Genomic DNA, 17,064 nt, shown 5'->3' on the forward strand with positions numbered 1-17,064 from the left:
AAATATTATTGAGAATGTATGTATAGAATTGTACAAAGAGCAAATAATTTTGAAACCTTAAAATCCCTTTTTGGTATGATATTTTGCCATCAATATTAATATTTTAACTTTATCTATTTTGAAAAGAGAACAGAGTTTATTAAAAATTTGTTAGGAAATGACACTGTTTCCTGCATCAAGTAATTCGTAATTGTTCTCAGGAAAATGAGTTTTTTTACGATTACAACGTCTGAAAATGGGTTCAACGTGACTTGAAAGTTCAGTCTAGTCTGTAGGTAACCTAATATGAATACCTCTATAAAGGTAAAAGTAAAAAATTATACCCTATGAATGTTAAAAAGTTCAACATTTTTTAAAGTTTACAAGTACTTTATAAAGTTGAAATGATGACTATTTTTTTCGTGATGCATTAAGTGGATACACGAGTAATTATCATAGATATTCATGCAAAGGGTTTTAAGTTTAAGTTATTTTACTGAAGCTCCAATTTCCAGAGTTTTTTGTCTGCTGGGAAAAAAAGAATAACATTGATTATTATAAAAGTGTTCACACATATTTATACTGTTAATGAGTGAGCATTCCCAGCGAAACTAAATTAGGAAATTGAAGAAGTTTCGGGCAATAGCCTGTTTTTTATTTTCCAATCATTGTATTGTTTGTGCTAACCTAATAAATTAATGAATGAAACCAATCTTATTAGTTTTTGTCCAGAAGGGCAGAAATTCATTGAATGCAGGTAGTTTGAATGCAGTAAGGTCTAATATCTTTCCCAACTACAGCACAATTATTGGATTCTAAATATATTGGTCATTATTTGGAGAAAAAGTTCACTCCAAAATTACTGTCTCTGTCTGATCCTAGTGACAGCATTAATCATACTCAACAGATTCAAATTGAACTGCATTTTATTATCGAATTGGATTTAATTCCATCTCATTATATAATCACCTACAGTGTTAAGTTAGAAATTCACAGCCCTTACTTTTCGGCTACCTTTGTAGACCGCCAAATCCTCTATTGAGTAAATTAATTTTTTCAATCTGTTTCATCCGTACACCATTCACTCTACTTAAACACTCTGAATTTAATGATACCAATATCCCGGCCAAACGAAGGTTAGCCAATCTAACCTACAACTACACACTGTTAAATTATAACCTCAAATACTGTAACTGTTCAATTATCTTCTTTTATTCAATCTTTTTAATTATTAATTCTCTTTTTATTATATAATCGTGTCCCCCCATGGAGCAGGATTGTGACACATGGCTTATCTGTTGAACAATTACAAATGTATACAGGGACTTTAATTTGGTATATCTTGATATATAAATCACCATACTGCTGTGGAGACACACCATAATTGAAAAAAAAAATCTACAGTAAAGCTTGTAAAATGGTTCACATTTTGTAGGCTATGTAGAGATAAAAATTCAAATAAAGATTTTCTCATAATAAAAGTGATTTGTTGGGATTGCAGTGTACAACAGGACGACATGAGAGAATATTTTACTGGTTAATTCATATCCACATCTTCATTTTTGTAATAATTGTTTATACGAAAATAATTGTGATTTTTTTTCTGGTTGCAGTGTACAACAAGACGACATAGGAGCGCACATAAATGTTGGCCGAACCTACAATCATCTGAAAATGTTCAAAGAAGCTGAGGATGCTTATTTGAGAGTGAGTACCTTTCTAACATCTATATATTATATAAAAGCGAAATGGCACTCACTCACTCACTGACTGACTGACTCACTCACTCGCAGAACTAGAAATCTACCGGACCAAAAACGTTCAAATTTGGTAGGTATGTTCGTTCAGTTGGCCCTTGAGAGGCGCACTAAGAACGGATTTGGAAAAATTTCCAAGATACGCTCAAAATCTGCGTTTTCCAGCGTTTTCTCAGCTTTATCGAAAACAAATGAACAGAAAATGTTAAAATTTAGTACAGAAGCTCAGCTAGGGTGTAATAATGTTGTGCTAGAAGGAATTTGCAATAACGTCAAAGATAGGTACGCCCAAAATTAGCGTTTTTTTTGTTGCTTTTTCTCAGCTTTATCGAGAACAAATGAACAGAAAATGTTCAAATTTAGTTCAGAAGCTTAGCTAGGGTGTAATAATGTTGTGCTAGAAGGAATTTGAAATAACGCCAAAGATACGCCCAAAATATGCGTTTTCTCAGTTCTTTCATCAAGTAATAGACAGAAAGTTCAAATTTGATGCAGAGGTTTAGCTAGGGTCTAAAAATTTTGTAATAAGGTGACTTGAATATTTCATCAAAGATACGCCCAAAATCAGCGTTTTTCCAACGTTTTTCTCCGTTTTCTCAGTACTTTGACTTTCTGATGGAATGAAGCATGCTCAAATGAAAAATGCAGGCGAGCGAAGCGTGCCCGCTGATCTCAATTTTGGACGATCCAGTCGGGGGTCCAGGGGGCGGAGCCCCATGGCTAGACGGATATGGCGAGCAAAGCGAGCCTGACGGCCAGTAATATTATATAATGTGATTGCCATAAATTCATCACGTTTTAAGAACAATCTATTGATAATTAAATAAAAGGAATAAGAAACTGTTTATTTAATATGAATAATTACCACAATATAAACTTCTCAACTACACAAAAAGCTATTGATAATACTATTATACTGATCATCACGAAACTGCAGTCTTTTAACTAGATTAATACTAGTAGATTTTATCCAGTCATAGACAATAGATAAATTTTAGGTGAAAACAACAGGCATTCACCCAAATCAGCTTTAAACCCCAGTTTAGAATAAACAGGTTTTGTATTATTCTTTTTTCTCTATTGATTGATACAATAAGTGCATCATCAAAATAATAGGGAGAGAAAAAATGAGGTAACCTTGTGCTATTCCTCTCCCAAATTTAGATAAGGTAATTCAGGCGAAATCGCTTCTACCGAAAGCCAAGCCTGGGGAGTCCTATCAAGCGAGGATTGCACCCAATCATCTCAACGTGTTTCTCAATTTGGCCAACCTTATAGCTAAGAATGCAACCCGGCTGGAAGAGGCTGATATGCTCTATAGGTATACAAAACTTGATCAAAAAGACAATTCTTCATTCTTATAGATTGATATAATAAGTACATCATCAAAATTCATTACATTTTCATTCATCAAAATTCAGTACATCATCAATTGACTCATACAATAAGTACATCAACAGAATGATAGGAAGAGGAAAAATAAGGTAACCTTGTGCTATTCCTCTTCCAAATTCTGATAGAGTTACACATAGTCCTAAATAGGTTAAGTATTGTAGTTGTTCAATTCACAACATTTTTAGTCCTTAACTATTTTTACAACGTGGATTTTATGCTTCAAAACCAAAAATAGAATAAATATTTCAATTTAACCATAATCAAGTAGAAAATGAAGGTATTCTGCTCATTTTGATCTGGATGATATCATATTTGATAACATATTTTTTGATATTATAATAGCATAATCAAATTGAAAATGTAGGTATTCTTTTGAGTTTTATGTGGATAATATCATAGAGAGAAGATAGCATAAGAAGATATCTCATTGTATAGGACGTTTATTTTCTAAATTTGACTGTTAACCCAAGCCGATAGTCCTTGTAGTTGTTTTTGGTGAAGCTATGTGACGCTGGTAGTCTCTCATACTGTGCCGTTCTTACACACTCACACTCCCAACAACACACTTATAATAGACAGTAGTCGATATTTATCGGCTTGAGTTAACAGAAAATGGTCTTGAAATATGAAACATAATATATACCATGAGATATCTTCTTATGCTATCTTTTCTCTATGATAATATAGCCAAAAATATGTTGACACACAAAACATTCAATGCTCTACAATCTGGATATAAATCTGTAACAAGTTGCAAAAACGTCTCTTGAATTTTAACTGTGATTAAGTGCTAATCAAAGACGTATTTCGTCTCTGTGATTGGATCCCATGGCATTTATCCATCAGCTAATCACCGTTAACATTTAACAGACTTTCATGCAACCGGGCTCAACAATTGTGTAAATAATAAATGAAATGAAAAAATTCTTTATTAGGCGGACTTATAGATATAATAAGAACTTATTATATTATTATAAAATTCTTTATAATAATATACGATCAGTGGCTTATAAAAGTCCTATTGAGCACTGAATTTTAAAGTTCTTGGATGCAATTAATTTTAAACATGATATTGTTCTATAACTGTCTGTTGAATTTTTTTTTTTTTTGAGTATGTATACTTTCTACCTGACATCAGTCTGACTTTTGCAATAACAAGTGGGCCTATTTATTTATTACACTAAAAACTTTTTGAATTTGATGTAGCTATTGACGAGAAATTCAAATCTTTTGTTGAATTCTTGAATCAATTCTAAGCAGATACGGTAGATGATAATGTAAATATAAGACGTGTAAGATGTAAATATATAATACAGTATAAGAAGTAATATTTTTTCTGAGTTTTTTTCATTCAAGTCTCGCCCCAATACAAACAGAACAGTATATAATATAATAAGAACAAGAGTAGATGCAATTTTACTCTTTATTTTGTGTGTTCAGAATCTAATCAAACTTACAGTCAAAAATATTTTTTCCTACAGTTATGTTGAAAAGTGGCCATTGCTGCACTGATTACAGAACGCAAAGAATCACTTTTCCGCTCTAGTGCGGGAAAAATTTTTCTGCACTCCAGATTTGCAACATGGCAACGCAAAATACTTAGTAAAACTTAAGATACTTAGTTATATGGAGCAACAGTGCAGCAAAGTCAAAATGAAGTTGGTAACAGTGACTGGGCTGCTATAGTGAGCAGAGGTGCAACGAAGCACAACGCGCAAATTAATAGTATTATATATTATATTATAACCAAGGACAACATTTTTATTCAATTTGACAATAAATTAAGGTTTTTATCAATAATAAAATTACACAGAAAAACATTCGATGCATTTCAGGCAATTTTACCCATAATTACCCATTTTTCATATTCAATGGTAACTGTAGGAAAAACTTAATGTGAAATACGTGCGCAAAGTTCCTCTGCTGCACTCAAGAAACCATTCCGCCCTCGCCTACGGCTCGGGCGTAAACGTTTCTTTCGGTGCAGCAAACTGTCACTTTGCGCACTAGTTGCACAAATAACTATTCTCTATACAGTGTTCAACTAACATAGCGATGGAATAGAATTTGACTTTTTGTATATTTTATAAAGGAAATCCAATACATTTCTACTGAATTTGGTTGGATTTGCTAGACTGACTTCCTTTATTCTTTATAAAGGAAAGGTTGATACCATACATTTTCAGTTTGTTTAAATTTGATCAATAATAATTGTATTTATAAAATAAAAATAAGTGGCCCTTTATTATTTATTGATTGATACAATAAGTACATAATCAAAATGATAGGGAGAGAAAAAATAAGGTAACCTTGTGCTATTCCTCTCCCAAATTTAGATAAGGTTACACATAGTCCGAAATAGGTTAAGTCTTGTAGTTGTTCACTTCACAAAATTTTCAGTTCTTAATTATTTTCTGAATAGATACATTTTAAGAAAATAATAATTTTATTTGTTTTTCTAGACAAGCCATCAGCATGCGAGCCGACTACACGCAGGCCTATATAAATCGGGGAGATGTGCTGTTGAAGCTAAATAGAACCAAGGAAGCTCAACAGGTCTACGAGAGAGCTCTATTCTATGACAGTAATAATCCTGATATTTACTACAATGTGAGTAAAAAACATTCAAATATTCCTCTTTCTAAGTTCAGTTTATTTTAGATATTATATCAACAGTAGCAGAATTTTTGTTGAAGTTTAATTTTGCGTTTAGATTAAATTCTAAACTCTTCTATGACAGCGATAATCCTGATATTTACTATAATGTGAGTAAAAAACATTCAAATATTTCTCTTTTTATGTTCAGTTTATTTTAGATATTGTATTAATAGTAGCAGAATTTTTGTTGAAGTTTAATTTTGCATTTAGATTAAATTCTAAACTCTTCTATGACAGCAATAATCCTGATATTCACTATAATGTGAGTAAAAAACATTCAAATATTTCTTATTATATTGTTTATTTTAGATATTGTATTAACAGTGGCAGAATTTTTGTTGAAGTTTAATTTTGCGATTAGATTAAATTCTAAACTCTTCTATGACAGCAATAATCCTGATATTTACTATAATGTGAGTAAAAAACATTAGATTATTTTCCTTTTTAATTTCAGTTTATTTTAGATATTGTATTAATAGTAGCAGAATTTTTGTTGAAGTTCAATTTTGCGATTAGATTAAATTCTAAACTCTTCTATGACAGCAATAATCCTGATATTTACTATAATGTGAGTAAAAAACATTCAAATATTTCTCTTTTTAAGTTCAGTTTATTTTAGATATTGTATTAACAGTAGCAGAATTTTTGTTGAAGTTTAATTTTGCGATTAGATTAAATTCTAAACTCTTCTATGAGAGTAATAATCCTGCTATTTACTATAATGTGGGTAAAAAACATTAGATTATTTTCCTTTTTAAGTTCAGTTTATTTTAGATATTGTATTAATAATAGCAGAATATTTGTTGAAGTTTAATTTTGCATCTAGATTGAATTTAATTGAAGGAATTATTCGCTAATTGAGATTACAATATCGCTTTTATTTCACCTTAGTTTGTTTTGAGAAACTCTACAACGTCTCTGATCATAGAGATGAACACAATAATTATATAGTAATTTCTACTTACTTTTTATTTGGAAAAAACTCAGAGTTGCTCATGGCATCATCTCCATTTGAGCTAGACTGCTTTTTAGTTCCATAATATTATCAACAAGTCACAGTAAATTATATTTTCGAAAAGTAGGCTATGAAGCAAATGGGTACTCTATGAATGAATTAACTGTAGCCTACTCAGTATTATCATAGAGAAACAATAGCGTAAGTAGATATCCCATGGTATAGGGCGTTTATGTCGCAACTTTTACTGTTATCTCAAGCCGATTACTGTCGAGTATTGTCGATTTTTACTGTTTTGACCGGGTAAGAGTGTACGAACGGCACAATATGAGAGACAACCAGCGTCATAAAGCTTCACAGGAGAGAACTACGTGGACTATCAGCTTGAGATAACAGTAAAAGTTGCGACATAAACGCCCTATACCATGGGATATCTACTTATGCTATTGTTTCTCTATGGTATTATTTATTCATTCTTTATTCATTTATACAATACATTAAAAATAAAATACTTTGAATTATAAAGTACATTATCGAAATGATAGCGAGAGGAAAAATAAGGTAACCTTACCTGTGCTATTCCTCTCCCAGATTTAGATTAGGTTACACATAGTCCGAAATAGGTTAAGTCTTGTAGTTCTTCAATTCACAAAAATTTCAGTCCTCAAGTATTTTCACAAAGTAGATTTTCAAATTTAGATGCTTCAAAACTAAACATAGAAGAAATATTTCACATTATTATAATTAAAATAAGAAATATTCACATATTAAAAATATGATTTTGAAGAATTACCGAAAAACAAACTTTATTATTATGTATGTTGTGCTATGAGTCATATATTATGTACACTGTAGCCTATTTTATTTCATGACGAGCTTAAACATTGCAAAATGTCAGGCAAATTAAAGAATTTAAATTTGAATAATGTCAGTGATGAGAAGTAAAAGTTGAAAATGAATTAATTTTTCTCCATTTGGACGTTATGTTTCTGGAGCATATATTATGATATGAAGTGGAAAGTGAACATAATAATATGTTCACTGGTAACCTAGTCTAGAACATGGCATGCCATAGTGGAGTAGGTCAATTTCCACACAAAAAAAACTAAACATGTAGAGGACACATTATAAGAATTTTTTTGTAACTATCATATGTAATTTAATGTATCTATTATTTTCTGTAATTGATGTAGTAGTTTTAGTTTTTTTTGGAAATAAACATTTATTTATTTATTAATATAAAATAAATTGAATGTTTTTCAGTTGGGTGTAGTGTTTCTGGAGCAAGGCAAGGCGTCACAGGCATTAGCCTATCTGGACAAGGCTCTGGAATTCGACCCGGAACACGAGCAGGCTCTGCTCAATTCGGCCATACTGCTACAGGAGTTGGGCAGGGAGGAGCTTAGGAAAGTGGCCAGGGAGAGACTTTTGAAACTGCTGCATAAGGTACAGAATACTTGGTTCTAATTATTATACCTGCAATTATAGTAAAGCAAATGAAATTAAATCAAATCAAATAAAATATTCAATAAAATTACTTTAGAATTGTCAAAACTGCAGATTTTATGACAGAAAATATGTCGTTTTGACAATTTTTCAGTCTTTTTATTTAATATTTTATTTATTTATTTATTCCATAAAAACATAGAAAGGCTCACAGACAAACTCCAGTACGAGCCTTAATGACACATTTGATAGTGTAACGTTACAATTAAAAAAGAAAACAAGAGAAAAGAAAATAATATCGCAATTTATTAAATATTCACAATTCAGTAGGCTATAACTAATTAGATTAGAAGAGAACGATATATTGGTCACATTCAGAAAGTTAGTAAAAGGGTATAGGATGAAAAATATTTAAATAAAAAGAAAGAAGAAACAGTTGAAAAAAGGAGAGTTAGTAGAGCTCAAAAATAATAATTTATTCATCAATTGAGCAGCATAATTTTTCACAAGATTTTTTGAATGTATTGAAGCGGTCATAGAAGAGGTCAAGGAATGGGTTTAGTCTATTGTACAATCTCATTGTTCTATTCAGGTAGGAATTGAAATGGTGAACGGTTCTGATAAACGGTATCTGAAATAGCATATTAAGTCTTGGTCTATTGCATGGAACATTGAAATTTAACAAATTGATGAAATCTGGCATGAATATATTATTATTTAGAATGTCATATAATAACATTAATGCTCTAATGGATCTTCTGGTTTTTAATTTCTGGACTTTAAATGTTGACCTTAAGGTTTCGGTGGAAAAAGCTATTGGACAAAATGTATTATACGTTTTGAAATAAAGATACCTCAATAACTTATTTTGAGGTATCTTTATTTCAAAACGTATAATACATTTTGTTCAATAGCTTTTTCCACCGAAACCTTAAGGTCAACATTTAAAGTCCAGAAATTAAAAACCAGAAGATCCATTAGAGCATTAATGTTATTATATGACATTCTAAATAATAATTAAAAAAAATATCTTATACTATTAAACGAGCAACTTCTGTTTATATGTTAAGATGTTTGGATGTTTATATGTTTGTATTTCACCGGATCTCGAAAACGGGTCTAAAGATTCTCACGAAATTTAGAACATAGTAGGTTTATGATATAAAAATTCGATTGCACTAGGTCTCATCCTTGGGAAAACTCGCTGAAGGACATTAAAAGGATAATTATTATTCATCCTTGGGAAAACAGCTGATAATAATTATTATTTCGTCGTCTGTTGATGATGGAAGTGAGTGAGCGAGTTCATGTGTGTGGGACTGTGTCAAAATTATGACTCAGTTGTTGAACTTTTGTAATCGTTCAATCAGGTACCTAGTGCCGGTTGCAAAAAAGCCGGGTTATTTTCAATCCTGATTAATTCCAGTAGATCCATCTTTTTGAAATGGTCTTCTCTGATCTGGTTCACGTGAAATTAATCAGGATGAAAATGAACTGCAGACTTTCATGGCCAAGTGTGCCTAGTACTAAGTTTCGAGTGTTTTTTATAAGACCATTTTCAATTCATGTAATAAGCTGAATATTTTGTTTATTTTTTTCATTCTCGGAGAGGACAGTTTTTTTTTCTTCTATTGATTGTTTCTATCAATATGTATTCTTGTAAATTGGGCTTTGATTGGGAATCATGATTAATTTTCATGATTATATTATTCACTAACTTTCAGGTTTCAATGAATTTTCAATTCAAATTTACGCTTCTTTTGACATATATTTCGGTTTAAATCGCAACTAATAACATTGAATCCTAATTTTAATAGCATTCAATCGTATCATTTATTTTTTATCCCTGTTGAATTTAATTATTGTAGAAGTTTTTTTTTCTTCTATTACAATGCTACAGTACACTATACACTTGCTTGAATACTGACCTACTTAGCTCATACTTCTACTACTTTTCGCGATATTGTTCAATATTATTATTATTGACTCAATTATGTTCAGGGGGGATGGACTGAGGGGAGTGTCATTTTCACCGCATGCATTGATGTTAACACGATTCGTGTTAAAGTTTGCATTTTCTTACTACGACTTGATTCTTCCATGCAATAGTCTCATCAAGGCGAACTCTGTAGCTTTGCTGAACCTAATCTTTTTATTATCTACCGTTTTTCGGGAATCTTTGTTGGGTGAGCCTAGCATGGTGAATAACAATTCAAATAATCTTATCTGAGGAGAAGTTAGAGCTCGCTACGGATTATTGTCTTCTCCTTTCATTATCGTTTCCTTTTAAAGCATTCATTCTCGGTTCCCTTTCAATCATTCTTCGTTTTTATATTTCTCTAGTGCCGTGTGCATCTCCAACTAGGTACCAGCTATCTTATCGAGTTTTAGTTACCGCTTCTGCTTTGTATTCTCCCATGTTTACCGTAGATAATTTACAGCAACAGTTTACAGTACGGTACCTAGTCGTTTTGAAAGTATCGATTGATAATAATTATATTGAGTCGACTAGTTTGTCGAGTAATCATTTATTTTATTCTTATATATTGAGTTAATCTAGATTTTTCGCTCCTCTATTGGTGCTTTGCGTTTGGGTGATAATGCTCTCCCCTTTTCGCAGTCTATGATTCTTGTATTGAATGGTGATGAATGATGCGTTTCTGTTAGCAGCCATTCAATTTCACAGATTAATTAAAGTGCGGAGTAGTGTCTAATCTTTTTGAGGCATAGCTTAAAGTTATTAAAAATTTGTATTAGGTTTATACTTTTTTTTTCTTTTTCAACTTCAAATTTCTATTCTCCTTTTCTGTTTAGGCTTTATATTTTTCTCATTAATTTTTATTATTGTATCTTATGTCATTGAATTCTAATTTATCCATTTATTATCAGAATGTTAGAGGACTTCGTACTAAAACTTCAAGTCTGTACGCATCGTTATTGGGCAGCAACTATGATCTGATAATTTTGACTGAAACATGGTTACATGATGGCATAAAAAGTTCTGAAATATTTGATGAACGATATGCTGTTTATCGAAGTGATAGGGTAGTGGTGATGGTCTTCGGAGGGGAGGAGGAGTACTTGTCGCCGTTCAGAGATCGTTGCAATCTGAGCTCTGTGAGGAGCTCACAATAAGTGACATTTATAATAATTATGATTCCGTCGGAATAAAAATAAGATCTAATTCCACTCACTTCTTCATTCTGCTGTTTATTTATCGCCGACAATTTCAACAAATGTCTTTCTCAATTATTGTGACCACCTTGAATCACTCAATGGCCTAATCAACGGTAATTTCTTGGTTATCGGAGACTTTAATCTGCCTGAAATCTGCTCAAATGATTATGATTTTTTTGTGGGGACAATTAAGGCAAGAATGCTTCACAATTTTATGTCATTCTATGATCTTGTTTCTCTAAATCCGGTAAAAAACGAACTGGGTAGGACTTTGGACCTGGTCCTTTGTAACTTTCCTGCCAAAGTCTTCCAAAGCGATGATCCCTTGCTTCCTGAAGACGGCCATCACCCGGCATTGTGTGTTGATGCTTCGTATCTGTTCCGGAGGCAAATGAATCTCCGGTGATCCATTTGAATCCCGGTATAATTATTCTAAAGGGGATTACTTTCAACTTTATTGTAAGCTGCGAGACTGTTGTTGGGACTCTGTGTTTGGCTGTACTGATGTCGACTCTGCAGTGAACGAGTTCTATAGTCTACTCTACAAATATTTGGATGAGTGTATTCCAAGGATCGTATTGCAGAAAAAGAATAATGAATACCCTCCTTGGTTTACTCCTGATATAATTTCTGATTTGAAGATTAAGAATAGATGTGCACGAAAAAGAAGAGTGTCCCCTTATCATGATAACCTTTTCAAAAGTTTACGAACATCCTTGAAGGCTAGAATATCTAAGTCTCATGAAAACTATTTGACATCGATTCAGTCAGGCTTAAATGGAAGTATGAAAAACTTTTGGAATTATGTAAATTCCAAAAGAAAAACGTCGTTTGTGGAGTCGACGATGTCGCTGAATGGGGAGTCCTACTGCGGTTCTGCGGTTGTAGATGGGTTCGCGAAATATTTTGAGTCAGTTTATGAGGTTGATACACACGCCGCCCCTGATATGCATGAGAATGAGCTGGAGATGTCTGGGAGCTTGGGATTAGGTGTTGGTATTGATTCTGTCTCCTCTGACGAGATCCTGTCTGCTATTAACAGCCTTAGATCTAGCTGTTCCGAGGGCCCTGACTTGATACCTACTTTAATTGTGAAGGGTTGTGCAGAGGTACTCCTTAGTCCATTGCAATTCATTTTCAATTTATCGATTAGGACTGGCCAATTCCCTTCTAAATGGAAGGTCGCTAGAATTACTCCTATCTTCAAGTCAGGTAAGAGAATTGATATAAGTAATTAGGCCCATAAAATTTTAAATTGCTTTTCCAAAGTTTTTGGAAGAATTTTGCATGCAGTTATATACAGGCAGGTGAAGGAGTAATTGCGGACGAGCAACATGGATTTCTGTCAGGCCGTTCTACGGTGACTAATCTAATGGAGTTCAGCAATGAGGTATCCAGAGTTCTTGACGGTGGAGGGCGGGTTGATGTTGTTTATACGGATCTCTCAAAGGCATTCGATTCAATCAATCACAGAATATTAGTTAAAAAACTAAAGTCGATTGGTTTCTGTACAAGCCTGGCAAATCTTGTTGAGAGCTATTTGAATTCAAGAGTGCAGTATGTTAGAGTACATAATTTCAAGTCTAGAACTTTCAACTGTACATCTGGGGTGCCTCAGGGTTCTAACCTTGGACCACTTCTCTTCCTTCTATTCATTAACGATCTCCCTGCTGTCTTTGATGGTTCAACCTGTCTGATGTATGCAGATGATGTGAAGCTGTACAAAGCGATTTTGAGCCCTGATGACTGCCTTAGCCTTCAAATGGATGTTGATAAACTTAGAATAAATATAGCTAAATGCAAGACTTTATCATTTTCCCGGCAGGTAGCTTCACACAGATGCATCTATAGTATTGATGGTATACCGTTGGAGGAGGTAGAGTCTTTTAAGGACCTGGGTGTGATTTACAGCTCTGATTTTACATTCAATAGACATATAGACCTTTTGTGTAGTAGGGCCAATCAGCAGATGGGGTTTATCCTGAGAACATGTTCACCTTTCAATGATGTCTCACCCATAATATTTCTGTATAAATCTCTTGTCCGAAGTATTCTTGAGTATGCGTCTGAAATTTGGAACCCTTATTGTAATGATCAAGTGCTACTTTTGGAGCGTTTACAAAATAAAATTTAAGGTACATTCACTTCAGAAAATTCAATTTCAATTGTCCGTTTGACTTTCCCTCTGACACTCTGAGAAATATGTTTCAATTGAAATCATTAAAAACAAGACGAGATGTTAAGTCTTTAATTTTTCTTCATAGCTTATTAAATAATAAAATAGATTCCCCATATTTGCTTTCATATGTAAATATTTATATATCTACCATATCACGTCGCTCCACTTTCTCTTTTTTGTGCCCCGGTCCAGAACTGTGAGTCACTATAATTCTCCAGTCAACAGAATTCAAAGACTTTTCAACTGTTTCTCTGGGCAACTGGACATCTTCTGGTTCTCTCGTGAAAAATTTTATAGAATATTAAACAGTCTATTGTGAGATATCCTTGCTCAGTCGTGTTGTCGATTATTTGTTGCTGTATATAGGTGTGTATCTATTGCACTATGCTCTCGTACATCTTACTCATTCTGTTGCTTCATTGGCGGTACCAGTCCTCTGACATTCATTTGTTAGTTTTATCCATTCTTTGTAACATTTTAATTTTAATTTTAGAACATTTTCATTTCTATATTCCGTTTTATAATTATTTTATTGTATACATCTATTTTTTTTCCTTCTTGGTATTTCTATAGTTTTTTTCTTTTAACAATATTGCAATTGAAAGTTCTTTTTTCATTTTTTTTTCATTGTATTGTTGTATTTCACGTATTGTATCTTGTATTGTTGTATTTGTGAAGGAGACACATTAGGGGTAACCTGTTGTCTCCATAAATAAATAAATAAATAAATGATAATACTAATTACTAGCTACTAAGTACTAGTATTATTCTATCTGCAATAATGTTATATAAATAGGATAGCCCACTTTCAAGGTTGGCTGGTAGAGAGAACAGAAGGTTTAAAAATGTATTAGAAATATTCTTTATAAGTAATCCCTTCTACTCTATTGAAGAATTTACGGAAAAAAGTTTTAACCAAGGGATTTTGAAATAAATAAATAATAAGGTAATTTTTAGACCATTGTACCTACTGTGGCTGTTTATTGTTGTGTTGTACAAACCCTGTTTTTTATTGTGTTGTATTGTGTTGACTGGCCTATCCGCCTATATGTTAAATATTGTGATATTCTGTTGAGGCTAATAAAGATATTATTAATATTATTATTATTTAATTGATCATTGTCAACAAGAATCAAAAATTAATATTGATTCAGATATACGGGGATAACTTTAATCACTGCTATCTACTATAGAGGGCGGTGGAAACAGAGAATTGGCAAACATGCAGTCCCATCTTTTGAACTGACTTTATAACTATATGCTACCTATTATTCTTTGCTTCTTTCATTAACAGTTTGTTGGGGGTTGTAATGTTATTCATCATCATCATTTACAATCAACTTAAGGACGAAGAAACAGACTACAGCCAAAACTTCTTTTCATCCCAATTTCATAAAATAAATTGTCCAAATAAAGGTTATGTGCGACTTTACAATAAACAATTTTTGTTATCAATGAACATTGTTAGATTCGATAGTTATTAAAGCAATTATTAGTACCCTTCTTCTATAAACACAACTATTAAATAAAAATACTAAGAAATTGTCACAATTTCAACAAAAAATTACACAATTAGTTTGAGCACTTATCGGTTTATTCCAAGTAGCACTAAGATATAACTTTAATTTTAACTTTAGATTCAATACACTGATACTGAGATGTGAGAATGTGTAGGTCTATTGTATTCTTTCATATTATTGTACTGGAGTTGAAAATTGGTGTAGCCTTTGGAAATCAAATAAATAAATCCGGCTTCATTGAACAGCAACTATATTGATAGATTCTGCTTCATTTTCTGATGTCTTCCAAGTTTTTTCAAAGAGCATTTCTTAAATATATGTAGCTTAATTGATTTAATTGTTGTTTTTTAACGTTTTACAAATTTGTAATCGGTTTAGTTGTTGATTTTGAACGTTTTTCAAATTTCTAATAGGTTTAGTTGTTGATTTTTAACGTTTTACAAATTTGTAATCGGTTTAGTTGTTGATTTTGAACGTTTTTCAAATTTGTAATCGGTTTAGTTGTTGATTTTGAACGTTTTACAAATTTTTAATCGGTTTAGTTGTTGATTTTGAACGTTTTACAAATTTTTAATCGGTTTAGTTGTTGATTTTGAACGTTTTTCAAATTTGTAATCGGTTTAGTTGTTGATTTTGAACGTTTTTTAAATTTTTAATCGGTTTGATTTTTGATTTATTTATTTATTTGTTGATACAGTTACAAATCATATGAATATGATCAGGAAAGAACAACATGCATATCCCAAAACTATTCTGTTCCCAAATTTCGATATATAATAACATGTCCATAAAATAGGTTATGTTCTTACTGTGGAAAGTTGAAAGTTCAATTTCTGTCAAAAAATATATATGAGCTGAAAATTTTGAATTTAGAATGATTAAAACACCAAATTATAGTCAAATATTGCACTTAGTATCACCGCACTTTCAATAAATTGAGTTATTTCAGAAAATATAGAACATTTCTCAAATTTGTATTCGATTTGATTGTTGATTTTGAACGTTTTTTCAAATTTTAAATCGATTTACTTGTTGTTATGGACATTTTTCAAATTTGTAATCGATTTATTTGTTGATTTTGAAAGTTTTTCATTGTTTTTTCCAGGGCGCAACCAACAAACAAGTCCATTTCTCAATTTAGAACATTTCTCAAATTTGTATTCGATTTGATTGTTGATTTTGAACGTTTTTCAAATTTTAAATTGATTTACTTGTTGTTATGGACATTTTTCAAATTTGTAATCGTTTTAATTGTTGATTTTGAAAGTTTTTCATTGTTTTTTTCAGGGCGCAACCAACAAACAAGTCCATTTCAACCTGGGTATTTTTCTGATGTCTTCTAAATCTTTTAATGGATGATTCTATAATTCTCTGATGGATTCTAAAATGTTTTTGATAGATGATTTCATGATTAATTGTCAATATTTTCGTCTTTTTTTAGGACGCAACCAATGAACGCGTCCACTTCAACCTGGGCATGCTAGCTATGGACGACGGAGACAGTAGGGGACGCTGAGCACTGGTTTAGAAGGGCCATCCAGCTGAAACAGGACTTCAGGGCGGCCCTGTTCAACCTGGCCCTTCTGCTGGCCGACTCGCACAGGGCCCTCGAAGCGGCGCCCTTCCTCAACCAGCTGGTCGCCCATCATCCCAACCATGTCAAGGGCCTCATTCTGCTCGGAGATATACTCATCAACTACCTTAGGGATCTCGATGCTGCTGAGCAGGTAGGGGTTTCAATTGGGTTTACAAGTGGTTTTAAGTGGTTTTGTGGGGTTTCAATGGCAGTATTTGATTACCATTGTGTTGCTGCATCCTTCATATTCGTTTTTAATCAAATCAAATTCAAAATTTCTATTTTATTTATTTCTGGACTGAAAAGTGGACTCAAATCAATTCAAGTGGATAGCATAACCTATAATTTTTATTCATTCATAACTCTACCTTCATTGTATTATCATTCATCACATCATCATCACCTAGGCTTAAAATACTTCT

General features: G+C 32.3%; 1 protein-coding gene across 1 annotated transcript in view; it reads left to right on the forward strand.

Moving 5' to 3' along the window:
• LOC111045165 (protein O-mannosyl-transferase Tmtc3) overlaps positions 1 to 17,064 on the forward strand; it is a gene marked incomplete in the record, with an annotated part of 116,389 nt that overhangs the window by 94,406 nt on the left and 4,919 nt on the right. The window contains 6 exon segments of the mRNA XM_039439334.1: positions 1,593 to 1,686; positions 2,915 to 3,057; positions 5,594 to 5,741; positions 8,008 to 8,190; positions 16,508 to 16,561; positions 16,563 to 16,793. Coding sequence (XP_039295268.1) covers positions 1,593 to 1,686; positions 2,915 to 3,057; positions 5,594 to 5,741; positions 8,008 to 8,190; positions 16,508 to 16,561; positions 16,563 to 16,793 — 853 coding nt within the window.

This window comes from Nilaparvata lugens, chromosome 12, assembly GCF_014356525.2.
Source record: "Nilaparvata lugens isolate BPH chromosome 12, ASM1435652v1, whole genome shotgun sequence".
Lineage (NCBI taxonomy): Eukaryota > Metazoa > Arthropoda > Insecta > Hemiptera > Delphacidae > Nilaparvata > Nilaparvata lugens.